At 48.2% G+C, this 14,860-nt stretch overlaps 1 protein-coding gene across 3 annotated transcripts in view; it reads right to left on the bottom strand.

Moving 5' to 3' along the window:
* ACSF2 (acyl-CoA synthetase family member 2) overlaps positions 1 to 14,860 on the bottom strand; it is a 41,997-nt gene that overhangs the window by 21,839 nt on the left and 5,298 nt on the right. For all 3 annotated transcript variants that reach the window (XM_083805707.1, XM_083805706.1, XM_083805705.1), the window contains exons 2-10: positions 11,791 to 11,986; positions 7,893 to 8,021; positions 6,801 to 6,854; positions 4,673 to 4,791; positions 3,849 to 4,011; positions 3,326 to 3,421; positions 2,143 to 2,291; positions 1,479 to 1,570; positions 275 to 351 (exon numbers count right to left, since the gene is read on the bottom strand). In XM_083805707.1, coding sequence (XP_083661833.1) covers positions 275 to 351; positions 1,479 to 1,570; positions 2,143 to 2,291; positions 3,326 to 3,421; positions 3,849 to 4,011; positions 4,673 to 4,791; positions 6,801 to 6,854; positions 7,893 to 7,961 — 819 coding nt within the window. In that variant the 5' untranslated portion in view covers positions 7,962 to 8,021; positions 11,791 to 11,986. The remainder of the gene's footprint in view (positions 1 to 274; positions 352 to 1,478; positions 1,571 to 2,142; positions 2,292 to 3,325; positions 3,422 to 3,848; positions 4,012 to 4,672; positions 4,792 to 6,800; positions 6,855 to 7,892; positions 8,022 to 11,790; positions 11,987 to 14,860) is intronic.

The following is a 14,860-nucleotide window of genomic DNA, read 5'->3' as shown; positions in this document are numbered from 1 at the left end:
AAATACACCAGCAGCAGCTCAGCTTACGACGCTAAATGAAGCATCTCTTCTTACAAGGCTTCCTCCCTAGACACCCCAGCAGTTAACAGGCAGAATTCCCCTCCTCCCTTCCAGCCCCTCTACACCTTCGCTCCTCAGCCCACCCTCGTGCCCCCATTCCCACCACACCTGACCCCAGCAGCTCTGGCACAGCTGCTGTCCCGAGGTGCACAAACTCCGAGTCTCACCACAACAACCAGCCCTTACAGCTCTAGTCACAGCAACCGTGACTCACCACAGTCTCTGGCATGTGCATCTTCGTTAAAATCATCTTCATGATCTCAGGGGGAACGGGGGAACCTGCAATAACTCCTAGAAGAAAGAGGAAAAGATGACTGTCTTGGAAACCATCTGTTTATTCATAGGAGCAGTCTCTCAGAAGGTTCTGCACTCCTAGATTTAAAAGCTGGCAAGACCTTTGGGATACACTGGTTCCTGTCAAAATACTTTCTATTTTTACGGATACAGGTCCTAGTTATTCTAGACGCAAAAGCTGCAGCAAGGCCAGTTTGCCTGAATGAATTAAGGGTTGGCAGAGTTCACTTATTAGGAAAATAAACTCTATAGCACATACCTGGTCCAAGCTGCAGTTCCAGAAAAGGAAAGTTTCAGAGCAGAAAGAGGCATAGATTTTTAGCAGGACAAACACTCCCATAGATCATCACCACCACAAAAACAAAAACCTTTCCTCCTGACTTAAGCAGACCAGCCCTTTTGGGAGAGGGCAGATCACATTTTCACCCATTCAAATCTGTCCTAGGATGACAGAGAGAAAGAGCAGGGCAATATATAGGCTTTGCTGGAGAACAAGATGAGACAAGGATCATTTTTCACATGTCAGAGATGAATAGATAATCTGCTCTAGGTGTTTCTTTATGCTCCAGCACCATCTCCTCCCTGCGCAGCCTTGCCTCAGAAAGACAGGTGGCATCCCTGTTTCAGCTGTCGTGCTCAGCTATTTCTGAGGCTGTCTGAGATAAGAGAAAAAGCTCAAGCACACGTTACAGCACGTGCTCCAGTATTTATACGAATGACTTTAAAAACAGGCAGGAAACTTTAGGTCAGAGAAAAACAGAGAATAGCTGTTTTAGATACTGCACCAGCTTAAAGCACACAAAGTGTCTGCTGCCACATAGCGGTAGTTGATGATAGAGAGTCGAGCAATATCAGGCTTCCCAGCTTACCACTACAGAGGAGAAAACAGAAAGGTCCTTCCCTAGATTGCTTTAAGATGAAAGAAGAGTCCTAAAAATACAGAGATCTTGAAGGAAACCCCAAGGAAAGGAAATGGAGCATCAAATTAACAGACTCACACAACAGAACTTTGTCCTCCAGAAGAGTGATCTGTTCACAAAGCTTAACATAGCCTCCCAGCAGGGAACCAATACTATCCAATTTCTCAGTGTTTTCCCATTTTCTGTTTGAGTTGTCAAACTTACCTCCCCGGAGAGTTGACAGGTCGTAGGAGTCAAAGTCTGGCTGGGAGAGCATGGCTATAAACATGGTTGGCGTGCCATGTAAAAAGGAGCATCTTCAAGAAGGGGAGAGAAAAGGCAAAGCTGCAGTGTTGGAACCTGGTGCAGTAAGAGCTCCAAACCCTGCTCCCATCACACTCAGGGCCTCAGAGGCAGTAGCGCAGAGGCAGGCACAACACATGTGCCTCAGCAGTGTGTAAATATACCCATCAGTGTCCATACGCATATGTGCATATAAAAATATACAAATATATACACAAACACAACTATAGCTCCTTTGTTCTACAAGCTGCACGTGAAGCACAACCTGGAAATGCGACCACCTCAGCAACAGAGCTAGATTTGGAGAAAAAGGGCAAGTGGCTGGGTGTAAAAACACACCAGCCCTAACAAACCAAGAAAACGGTTTACTTTCTCTAATTCCTGGGAGAAAAGAAGCGTGACAAACTCCCAAATACAACCGAAGAAGTGCCCTCCTGCAGAGCCTTCGCAAGTATGTGCACCCGCAAACACGCCTCTCCTGTTGTGGGAAGGAAGTGTGAGCAACGGCCTGGCAGGTGAGACAGGGGAAGAAAGCACTGCCACGGGGCATGGAATTCCTCTGTAACAAGAACACACAAACTCTCACTTCTCTTGAGACACTGCCTCCAGTGCCGCCTTCCCCTCGAAACTCGGAGATGAGAAGATGCAGGAGGAACCATGCAGAGCCGTCACCATGCAGCCTCCTACTGACGCCAGGCAATGATAGAGGGGTGCGGGGAGGCAAACACGATAGTCCTGGGATCAAGCCAAACAAAGACAGCAGTGAGGAGACGAGATCTTCCAGTCCGTGACTAGCCCATCTCACCGCTACAGCTCAAAGACCTCAACAGAGGAATTTCCTCCGTTCATCTAAAACTTGCTGGAAATCTGACATTTATCTGGATGAAAATGCTACTCTGATGCTTCTTGCCTTTAATTAAAATTAGTTTAGGAAATCTTTCACATCAAAATTTCATTCTGGAATTCTGCAATGTCTCTGCTGGACTTTTTGGTCGGGTATTGCTTACATGTTACTTTACAATATGCCAAAAGAGAACAGTGGTAGTGCTATGAAATATCATGCAGGACTTGGCCCATATTTTTAATTTTATTTTGTTTTTAAAAACACCAAAAGCTCTGAATACTGACTGAAACAACCCACCTATTTTTTTTTTCAATTAAAGCTGTTGTGTGAGAAATAACTACTTCAGAACTTCAAAAGAAAATATTTGCCTTTAATGATTTTTAAGAGGAGCTAAAAATAGAGAACTTCAGCAAGGTCATATCCTGAAAAGAGTACCACGGCTGTACACGTGACATGAATGAAGCCATGTAAAATACATTAAAACCTCATTCAATAGAATTCAAAGCTGGCATCTAGAGCCTTGTAGTTGTTTGAAATGAGTATTCACCAAAATGAGAAGTGATTCACTTCAGTATTTTTCCCCCACAAAAATGCCTTTTTTTTTCCCTCCAAAAAACTTCACATGAAACTAAAATGCAACTTCAATGAAACTCCGCTGAAAATAAAAGCGTTATGTAGGAAGAACACAGAACGGTCCTTCCATCTGCTGGATGCAAGGAAGGTGACCTGAAAAGCATGAACTGTTTGTTAGCACAAACTTAGCCTTCTGAGAGTTTACACTTCCCAAACTTGCCCAGCACCTCGTTAGTGACTCAGTATCCCTCAGCACCAGTTGTGGCAAAGCATCCTGCCCTTCTGCTGAGCAAACACCAGCTCTCTCCACACAGGGAGACCATCCTACCCCTGCGTTCCCAACGAGACCCACCTGCTCTGTGATCCCCAGTCTCATGCCAATCAGATTGCCATTATTCACAATGTTCCTATGAGAGAGGGTGGCTCCTTTGGGGCTTCCCGTTGTCCCCTGAAAGACAGAACATTCTGCAATGAAGTCACCTTTTTAGAGGATGAAGTACGTGCGTTCTTTGGGGCAATTTACCAGGCAAAGATTCTGGGGTGACCTTTCACTTCATTCTCCATTCTGACCAGAGAGATTTTTTTTTCTTTACCAGCATCTCAGTCCCAAACCAGGCAAGAGAAAAGTGGCCCAGCTACAGCTGGACAAATTCCCAGAACACCTCTTGACAAAGGGCTGAGCAGGAAGAATAGAAGTAGAATGGGAACAATTCTAGAACGCTCTCTCCATCCTACAGCAGAAGGCTGGAAAAAGACAGAACCAGGGCTTGGTCTAAGAGTGCAGAAGGAAACATGATGCTCAGCACCTCACAGTTTTCTCTGTTTCCCCACTTAGGAACCCAACCACGAGTCATGGAGCAGACAGAAGCACTTACTGAAGTGAACTGAATGTTGATGGGCTCGTTGCAGGACAGGGTCTGCTGTAAGGCTCTTAACTGCTTCACGTGGCTGCTGTCCCCAGCCTGCATCACGTCGTTCATGTGGAAGGTGCCAGGCAGCTTGGAGTCCACCACAATGACAACAGATAAGTCAGGTAACCTGGCAGGAAGACACACACCATCAACAATACCAGGAGAGAAGAAAACTGTCTGGATAGTCACATGCCAGTCGGGGCAAACTTCCAGGACAGCCTAACCTGTTCTCTTCAGATGAGACCAAATCATCAGACCACAAGAAAGAGAAGTATATTAGAGCAGTTCACAAAGGGCACATGTACTCGAGGAGTCTTAAGCCCGTTTCTAAATCTGAAATCTGGTTTAGAGGGGAGGAATCGTGTGCAGGATATTCAAGTGAGCCACCAAGAGCCACTTTAATCGGTGGCAATGACAGCCAAAGCCCAAACAGGGAAAGAATAGCGATGTCAAGATGTTATCAGCCACCTGTCTGGGATCCCTCTCAACTCAGTAAGCAGGGGGACCTGGATTTATCAGGAGCTCTAGGAATTGTTTTAGCACTGCCTGAGGCAGTTCCTGCAGGGGAGTGCTGGAGGACAGGCTTCCTGAGTGTGTTGTTTCCTTCCTGCTCCAGCACACGTCCCCAAAGTTGTTGCAAGCTTCCCGCATCAGTACCTAAAATGCTAAAAAGAGAGCTCTCTGCACAGCTCCTTCCTCCTCTAGAGCTTGTGATGTGTAAATGAGAGAATACGAGGCAGGACACAGCTGTGAGGTCATTGAAAAAATACCAGATGTTCCTAACTCACCTTTTACTCTTTATTCCCCCTGGACTGGAATTTTCTAGCTCAGGACATGACTGCTTTAGAATATCATAGTATTTCTGTGATTTAAATTGAGTAGGAAACACCAGTGCCTTACAGCCAACCTGTGAAGGGAGACAGACACTCATAAGAAGTCATACTGGGTTGATTTCAGGACATGGTAAAGAGCAGTCACCACTGATGCAAGAACGTGCACGGCCCTGTGACCCCACGCAGCAGGAGTTAGCCATTAACACTTCACGGGGATTTTCTCCATGGCTGCTTTCTGTAAGCACATGAACTGACTCTCCGGACTAAACCTGGAGCTTTTTCACACCTTCCTAGTCAGAGCTGTGGTATGGAAGGTTAAAGATTCACTGAAGAACACGTAACAGGTCTTTGCAGAGTGAAGGTACAGCAGCCACCCTCTCATAGCTGGGTGTTCATTTTCTGTTGGGCAAGAAGCAGACCTGCAGCCCGAGGTTACCCTGTTCGCAAAGGATCCGCGCTGTTCATTGCATTGCACAAGGCCAATGACTGATTTTTCAGATTTGGAGTCCCAACACTAACAAAAAACCCAGTCCCAAAATATGAAAAAAAAATCATTTGAGTTGATCTGAAAAGAGGATGTTTGAGGAACCTTGGAAAAACAAGGGAACCTAAAGACTGCTTCTCAGTTCAAGCCAAGGGTTTGGTTTTGTTTTTTATTTTTCATAAGGTATACAGTTTCCAAAGCTTTTTCCACCTCTTTTTAAAGTGTCAGCTGTTTTGAAAATTAAAATATTTTTCATTCAACCTTTACATTTACATAATCCTGAAACAAAGCCCTTTCATTATTCCAAGAATTTATACTTATTTTTCAACAGATGTGATTTGCTGAATTTGAGCCAGATTTGCAAATTGTTTTCATCTTCCAGGAATCCATTCTTGTCAAATAAACTATCTACGTAAATTATTTACTTGGCTGTTTTCATTATTTTCCCAGGGTCCATGAAATAAAGCAACCAAGGCTAGGCCAATAAGTTATTCTTAAATACCCTCTGGGGTGTGTCAGAAAGGAAGGCAAACATTTGCTCAATTTATGGAACAGTCTGCCTGGAACCCAGGGGACTGTGTGTCTTTTCTGGGATGTTTTGGGGCTTTGTAACTTTTCACTGTTAGTCACTTCAAACTACTATTCTGATGTATCTAGCTTTGCAAAACAGATGCTATGTGAGGAGAGAGAGCAAGGCAGATGCTATATGAGAAAAGGGCCTTTAGTCAGGCACCTCCTACTCGATGTCAACCAAAAGGCAGCAGACCCTTTTTCAAAGGACCTGTCACAAAAAAGCCATCATCAGCTCACTTTTACAAAGTCCTGGAAATTCAACAGCAGCAATTGGAGGAAGAATGGTTATTATTCGGTATTTGTTCCTCTATACACTGGAGGGGGAACCTGACGTAGCAAGAAAGGGACTGCACGAGCTGACATGATCCAACAGGCAAAGCTGAAAAATCCTCAGGGTTTTCATTGTGCAAAGAAACAAATACGATCAAATAATTAGCAGCGGTGAAGAAACTCAGAGATTCCAGTGCCAACGGCACACAGGAAAGCTAGGAAAACTAGAAAACCTGCAAGGGTGATACGGGAGTAATTCTCAAGGAAGCTGAAGCACATTCTGCTCTCACCCCTTCAACACTTCAGGTTTACGCTAGAGGAGAAAATCAGAGCAGAACCTGACACAAATAGCTAGAAAGGAAAACAAAAGCTAAGTCCTACTGGAAAACAAAGAAAATACTTACACTTCAGGAGAGTTGTACAGAATGAAAGTCATAAACAGAGCCAGGAAAGGTAAACTTAAGAAGAATGCAGAAGCCTTTTACCAAAGGGATAAAGTGGCAGCCAGAGAACAGCAACAAATGTGACCACTAAGCTGCAGTGTCATCCACATGGTCACCGTGGTGGTGTTCCCTCTGCACGGTCACCACCAGCCCTGTTCTCTGCCCAGCTCTCCCTACCTCTTCCTGATGTACTGAGGTGCTTAACTAGAGGTTTACCTCTGTACTGCGCCCCTACTCTCCCCTTTAACAGAGTGCTGCTTTTATGATTTCTCGTAACAAATGAAGCAGCAATAACAGCAAGTGCCACACAAACCTTCCTGATGACAAACTCCAGCTCAAGGGCCTGATAGGCGGGATTCACGGATACCTGAAGAGGGAGAAACAAGAAGGTTAATCAGTTATCCCTGCCTTGAAAACCCTCTTCCCTAACACATACTCCGATAGGAAAGTTCTCCCAGGGACAAGTCAGAGTCAAAGCCTCTCCTGTCTGAGATGCAGAACTAAGAGCTCACCACCACAAGGATTTCACGTTCATTAGGAAAGCAAGCTGAATCCCATGTTTGCATGAAAGACAAGTGAAGCAAAAAAAAAATACAGAGGAAAGATTTATGTGAGGTCAGATAACCACAACAGTTTAAGAACAGAAACAGGACTCCTTTCTGCCAGGCAGACATTCAATACGCTAAACTAAAGATGTTCAAAACTCCAGGACAATTCAAATTTCTTAATGGACAACCAGCAAAATATCAGCTTTCATTTGTACAGCTCTCAACAGAGGCAGTATTGGCCACTGGAGCTGAGCTAACCACCAGGTTCCCACTGAGCCATGCTCAGGCATCCCATTACTGTTTCTTGGCAGACACTAAGATGAACAGTGTTGAAGTAAACATACCAGATGGGGTACAATCTTTGCCACAGAGCAGTGTAGAAATAAGACACGTTCTCATTAATGTGCCAGGTTGTACAATCAAATGAAAATTTGGGGTTGGGCTCAATTTTTAAGTGAGTGTGTGCACCATGAAGCAATACAGGTCCTATTTAGGAGGGACATAAACAACTGATAGCTGTTTAGGACAACAGCATGTAACATAAAAATGGTCCTAAAGGCAAGCATGTTTCCATCTGTAATTGTTTACTGCAAGCCATTTCACAGCAGTTCACTTCTTTCTGCTCCTTCCTCTCAGCTCTGTAGTCTGCTTTCCTGCCTAGCAGAAGACATGCAGAGGGCTGCACAGATCTTGCTTAAATACTGGTTTCAGTTAAGAGCTATCATACTGGGAGAGAGCATGGAGAACATGTCAGACAGCAAACTCTTCTCTCCAGCATAACTTACTGCTTCTTTGTCTCTGTTTCCTTTCTCAATAGACCGCTAAAAACCCAGCCACTCAGACTCAGTAAGACTTACCAGGATGATTCCTGCCTGGGCAGTTGCAAACTGCATGAGAACCCACTCGTATTTATTGGGACCCCACATTCCTAGCCGGTCTCCTTTCTTCAGGCCAAGAGCCAGAAGTCCAGCTGCTGCTTGGTCCACCTGTAAAATACAAGACAAGTGCCTGAGGATCTCAAACAGCACGCATCAGGGGATATTCATTTCCAGGCACTACTTTTCGGGGAAGAACCATCATCTTTGCAACTGAAATCAGGCAGAACATGCCTCTGCTGCGCAGTCTGTCAGCTTACTGCTGCAGCGAGATCGTATTCTGATTGTTAAAGTACATTATGTGGATGCTCACCTACCTGACTCATGCCACTGAAAAACTTCAAAACTGCCAGGAGGAAGATCAGGGTGCTAGAACTGAAATGGCTCGGGTGGATGTGGACTGGCTACAGAAAGGTGAGTTACTTATAGCTTGGTGGGCCCAGGGCACCTCGGGCCATCGGGGAAAAGACACAACACACAGACGGGCTTGTGATCGAGGGGTGATCCTGACCATGGACCCCACTGCACACATTACCCACGGACGTGAAGCGTGCACTGCAGTCAAGCAAGCCAAGTGGTTAAAAGCCTCTCTGGTAGGGCAGACAGCAGCATCTTCCCCCCGGTGTGCCAGCCCAGAGGGGTTTGCTTCTGTGCTGCTTTTGCTCTGCTTCCATTGCTGTAAGCACTCCCCCAGGGCACTTGCCATCATCTGTGAGTCAGCGTCACGGAACCACAGAATACCCTGAGACGGAAGGGACCCACGAGGATCGTTGAGCCCACCTCCTGGCTCCACACGAGACCACCCCAAAAGCAAGCCATATTTCTGAGAGCATTGCCCAATGCTTCTCAAACTCCGGCAGGCTCTGCGCCACGACCACTGCCCTGGGGAGCCTGTCCCATGACAGACACAGAGCACTGGCCACTTACTTGCTCAGCAGTATCCAAAGGCAGCCGGACAGCCTTCACTTCTGCAAACGTCCTCCCCGCGGTCACACGGGTAAAACCACAGGGTGGCACGTGGTGTTGCCCACTACATACTCTCTCTTGAGCAGAGGAACGCTTACTCCTAATAGTTGAGACACTGGTCCATGTGGGTGGGTGAAAAGACATTCTGTCTCTCTTCAAGCTGCTGAACCAGGTTCTCCACAGCCAAAATGCAGGCCCGCAGGGAGACTTTCTTTGTACTGCCGGCGTTGGCCAGCCAGCGCAGCCGCCGTTGGTTCCTCTCCATCTTTCCAGGTCATTACTGCTGGTGTACGACAATGGTGAGCTCCACACAACATCCTGCCACACAGATCACACACACTTGACTTCATCTGGGCCTCCAGTCATTGTCCAGGTCACCGTAAATCACCTCCAGCACGGCTAGCTCCCTGGGGTGCTGGATGCCCCTCTCCGTGGCGGTCCACGTGCCTGGGCAACACAGCACACCTTCCCTCAGGAGATGCCTTTCCTTCGCGCCTGACGGGAGTCACCTCCAGAGCGTGAGAGCTTTGCCCCTTTTCCAATTGCCTTGTCAATGCCTCCTTCCCTCGAGGGATCCCAGCTGCCTGGCTTCCCTGCCCTTTAGCTCCAGGCTACTGGCCCCGTTATCCCAGCATCGTTATCCCAGCATCGCAGCAGCCAGGTGACAATGTGCTCGCCTGGATGATGGCTGAAATCTTTTCACAGATCTCGCAGCTCAACCTGGATAAGTTTGTTTCCTTACCAAACCAGACGACTTCTGCTTCCAGTGTTTCTTCTTGAATTTAGGGACAGCAGATTTCGGCACGAGCTGGCTCTCTGCTTCTGCCGCAGCACGTGTTGCAGGGGCTGGCTCAGAACTAGAGGCATTCTCTTCCCCCTGAGGGCGCTCGATGGTGCTGACTAACATTTGATAGGTGCACACCAGACCCCGGCACAGTGGGGCAAGCTGTAAATCTCTGGCATTGCCAGGGGCAGGGAATACCTTTGGTAAAGATTCTTTTTTTTTTTTTTTTTCAGATTCCACACTTGTTCACGGGAAGTCCAAAACCATCGCAGGTGACAATGACAGCTGTGCTAAATACCTGCCCATGTCTTCCCACGCACCTTGCCGCCCATAACCGTCCTGCCTCAGGGCAGGATATCCTTAAGGGTATTCTTAAACAGCTGTTTAACCTTAGACAAAACCAGAACCACAATCAGGAGACAAAGCAATATGCTGGTTTGAACAGCCAAGGGATATTCAAAATTCTTGAGAGCTATTGTTGTGGAGGGGAAGGGGAAGGGGACAGTGTCCTCCCTCGTCTCCCCCACTGACTGGCTCTCCGAGGAGAAAAGGGAAAACGTTTAATCGTTAATAGTTTCCAAGAAATGGTTCTCAAAGTAAGAAGGTGACGGAAATGCTGAGTGCAAATACCAGATCAGGCTCACGACCGGTACTTTTATCGTCTTGTAAGCCAATGCTACACAGTACAGCAAAGTGATAAAACCAAAAGCCACCTTAAAGCAATGACAAACAGCGAAACAGGAAGCACGTCCAGCAAGGAAGGGGTTACCTCACACAACTCTGGCAGCAAACTTTGAGAGCAAATAAATCAACCTTGTGGCCAGCAACCATTAAACAAATATAATTATAGCAAATTATAAACAAATTTATTCTCTCTAACACACTCTGGTCAGACCTGCCATTATCCCAACCCTTCGCACCCCACGCTAGGTGCCAAAAGGACTGTCGTGCTTTAACCCGGCAGGCAGCTCAGCACCACACAGCTGTTTGCTCGCTCCTCTCCCAGTGGGATGGGGGAGAGAATCGGAAAGGGGTACGAGGGCAGGAACTCGTGGGTGGAGAGGCAGTTTCACAAAAGGGTGGTTTAATTCAAAAAAAAAAAAAAAGGAAAAATAGAATTAAAAAAAACAACAAGTGATGCACAATGACATTGCTCAGCACCCTCTGAAAGACACCCAGCCTGTCCCCAAACGACAGCAGCTCCCCCAGTTTCAGGGTTGAGCCCTGAGGCCGTGGTGGGGAACATCCCCCTGAGCAGCCCGGGTCGGCTGGTCCGCCTGTGTCCCCTCCCGGCTCCTGGGGCACCCCCGGGCTCCTCGCTGGCAGGGCAGCACGAGGAGCCCAAAGCCCTTGGCTCCGCGTGAGCACTGCTCAGCTACAGCCGAGCCATCGGGGTGTTACCAACGTGATTCTCAGCCTAAATCCCAAACACGGCACCACACCAGCACTGGGAACAAAACGAGCTCTATCCCAGCCGAAACAGGGCTCCTGTTAATATTATTTATCTGAATGGATTTAAACAAAATGCTAGTAAACCTGGAAAGCATTTCCTCCTACCCAAGATCTTATCATACAGTTAGTGGAAACTTCTGATGTCTGGAGACGTTGCCCTTCCTTCAGAACACACATAAACACACACCTGTAGGTACATGCACACACATACACAGATACACCCACGCGTTTTTGTGTATTATGTTAAGACAAAGTCCTTGACTTTGCTCACGGTTGCATTCGTGCTGGGACTAGAAATACCTACACGCTCAGGACCTCTGAAAGTCAGAGCAGAGTGACTAACGCGAGAGCTGGAGTCTACTCGGGGTGACAGAAACGTCGTGACTCAGCCCATAACAATTACGGCCACTATCTGACGTGTTAAATACAAAAGTTCGTTCTGAGATGTTAAGTAAGCATTTTCCATGGCATGACTCAGAAGGACGAAGGCAGCACACACCCCTCGGGCGTTCACCCAGGACATGCTGTTACTGTGGGCTCGGGGCCAGGCCAGGGATGCACACAGGACAAACCTCACCGCTGAGCTAACGGACGAAGCCAGTTCTGATTTCTCCACCGTACCTGTTGCTGTCAGTATCTGTCTGTTTGGGCTCCCTGACAGGCAAAGCAGACACTCACCTCCTCTTTGAACTGAGCAAACGTTTTCCGAACCCCATCTCGGACGAAGACGAAGGCCTCACGGTCAGGAAAGCGCTCAACCGTCTCGTCCAGGCACTGGCCCACGGTTTTGTTTAGAAGCGGAATGTCTACGGTCCCTTGGACATAGCTGTTGGTCGCCCGCTGGGACGCAGCGGGTCTCCTTGTGTGCAGGGCACTGTGAAGGAAAAGGAGGTATGAAAGAGATGCCAGCAGGGTTTTCTCTGCTGTCACAGACCCCCAGAGCTCTCCTTAGGGAGCCATCCCACGTTACACTGTCTCCTCACCGAGGTGATAATCCCAGCTCACCTCACCAACATTGTAACGCTGTAATCTAAAACCCAAATGATTCCTAAACCACAAGGTTCAGAGCAGGGCTCTGGTTATAAAAGAGTGCATTTTTTTTTGATATAACCCATCGACACAATCCTCCCTGTCTGCACGGACTATCAATTTGCCTGCAGTACCAGGAGTTTATTTATGAGGGTTAAAAGTCTTGGCAGTTCATCTCTGGGTGATCTTTATAGCCTTTCCTTGTGCTGTTCCAGCCTCAGTTTCTCGGTCTTGAGCTCCACCCAGACGAAGGACCATAAAATGCCAAACTGAATCACCAGACAAAGGTGCAAGGTGTTTGTTTGTTGTTTTTTTTCTCCTCCCCAGAGCTCAAGGGCTCCCTCTCGGGAGGTGCGAACAGCGCACCCCACTGAGGTAAGCAGAGAGCTCTTGCTTTGCATCAGCTCCAACAGCATTTCAGCAGTCGACTATTAGAGAATCACAGGCTCACAGAAGAGCTGAGGCTGGCGCGGACCTCTGGATGTCACCGGCTCCAGCCTCCTGCCCAACAGGACCACCCAGCGCTGGCTGCCCCAGGACCACGTCCAGGCAGCTTCTGAATGTGTCTGAGGATGGAGACTCCACAACCTCCCTGGGCAACTTGTGCCAGTGCCTGGTCACCCACACGGTGAAGGAAGGTTTCCCGACATCCAGAGGAACCTCCTGTGTTTCACTTTGTGCCCACCGCCTCTTCTCCTGGTGCTGGGCACCACAGAAATGAGTCTGGCTCTGTCCTCTTTGCAGCCTCCCTTCAGGTACTTGGATACATCGATGGGATCCCCCCTGAGCCTTCCCTCTCCAGGCTGAACAGCGCCGGCTCGCACAGACTCCTCCTGAGAGAGAAGCTCCGCTCCCACCCCTCCTCGGGCTCTCTCCAGGAGCTCCACGTTTCCCCTGGGCCAAGGAGCCCAGAACTGGACCCAGCACTCCTGACATGGCCTCAGCGGTGCCGAACAGTGAGGGATCCCCACCCTCAGCCTGCCGGAATTGCTTTGCCTAGGGCAGTTCAGGATATCATTAGCCTTCCTTGCAGCAAGTGCACATTTCTGGCTCACGTTCAGCTTGGTGTCCACCAGGACCCCCAGGGCCTTTCCTACCAAGCTGCTTTCCAGCTGGGTGGCCTCCAGCATGCGCTGGTGCCTGAGGTTGCTCCCCCTCAAGCACAGGGTTTTGCATTTCCTCCTTTGCCCCATTAAGGGCAACAAAGAAAACTGCTTCAGGCATCTCTAAATATCTGGACAGCTTATTGATTTTGCAGCTTACTGAGACTGCAGCTGGTTTTGATCTTTCTACAATATTAAAAAGTGCAAATAACTTGGAAGGTATACAGTAGGAACTGCGTGTAGGAGATTCTCCAGACTGGCTTCCCTCGGCTGGAAAGAGCCGATGACTGAGAAAGCGAAACTTAAAGTCAGGGTTATGTCATCTTAACCTTCCCCGAGAAGGTCTGCAGAGAACAGGAAATTCTCATCTTACCGAATAAAAACTGCTTAGAAGAGTTCAAAGAAGTTGAGCTGTAACCGAGAGGAGCTGGTGAAGTACTGCTCTGTGTTGACACTGCTAAGTGGGCTGCGCGCACTTCACTGTCTCTGTGAACTACACTAGAGAGAGTTTATGGTCCTGAAGACAGCATCAATAAAACGAGGAGCTACCAGATGGATGAGGGGAGAGAGCTGCAAAGCTAATAAAGCAGGCTTGCAGGGTAGAGGAGGCTACACCCACCACAAACACCGGGACACCGGGGAGGGAGGACAACACGGGAGGTGTTCCAGCAGCGAGAACCTCGGCGGAAATGGCACGACAGAGTACTTGAGAGGAGTGCAGAGAAACTGTATCTGAGGCCAAACTGGAGAGAAAATATAGTTAGGGGAGGCACCGATACGATGCGGGCAGGGCAGTGGGAAAAGCATTTTAAAATCATTTTGGCTTTCCCTGCGGTCTGATCACCAGCTGCCTCGCTCAGTGGAAAAGCTGCAGCCTCCCCTGGAACCACAGCTCTCAGAGATCCAGGTGCTGCCGCCCTTCTCCCTGCTTTCTTGCCACTTGCTCCTGCTCTGAGCCTTCCTCCACCCAAGCAGCCTCCCAGCACACTGCAGGCCTCCCTGGGCTCTCTTGCCTCTGTCCTCACTTCTTCCCTGCTTTCCTCCAGGCTCTCAGCTTCTCTGTTCCTGATTTAAATAACCAGGAAGGACAGGGTTAAGGAACACATTTGGGGTGCCCGGTGCTGAGGCAACGTCCTGTGTTTGCAGGTGTGGGGCAGATCTGTGAGAGAAAAAAAACAGATCAGCCTGAAATAACATCACGACTGGGTACAATTGTATCAACATTCTGCAAAGACTTGGTGCTATTTACTCCACCAGATTTGTCTTCCTGCCCACGAGAAACAAGAAGCAGCATGTAGCTGCTTCCTCTAAGGGGTGAGCACAAAACAAGCTTTTAGCCTCGAGGTGGGGGCTCTGCTCCGCGAGCTCAGCGGATAACCGAACCTCCTTCCACGTTCCTTTTTGGCGATGGGGAGCTGTGCAGCTCCCACTCACTCTACTCGGGCAGTCATTTCTAGCTGTCTTGTAGGGCAGTTTACACTAAGGCTGTACAAGGGTCGCCAGAGAAGGAAAAGGGAGGACACAATCAAGCACAATCAAGCATTAAAAAGCAAACATAATCTTTTCTTGTTTGAAAGCTCCTGGGCAAGGCACGTATACAAACCAGGAGATGAAAG

This window comes from Anser anser, assembly GCF_964211835.1.
Source record: "Anser anser genome assembly, chromosome: 19".
NCBI lineage: Eukaryota > Metazoa > Chordata > Aves > Anseriformes > Anatidae > Anser > Anser anser.
This window is presented reverse-complemented; position numbering and strand designations above follow the sequence as displayed.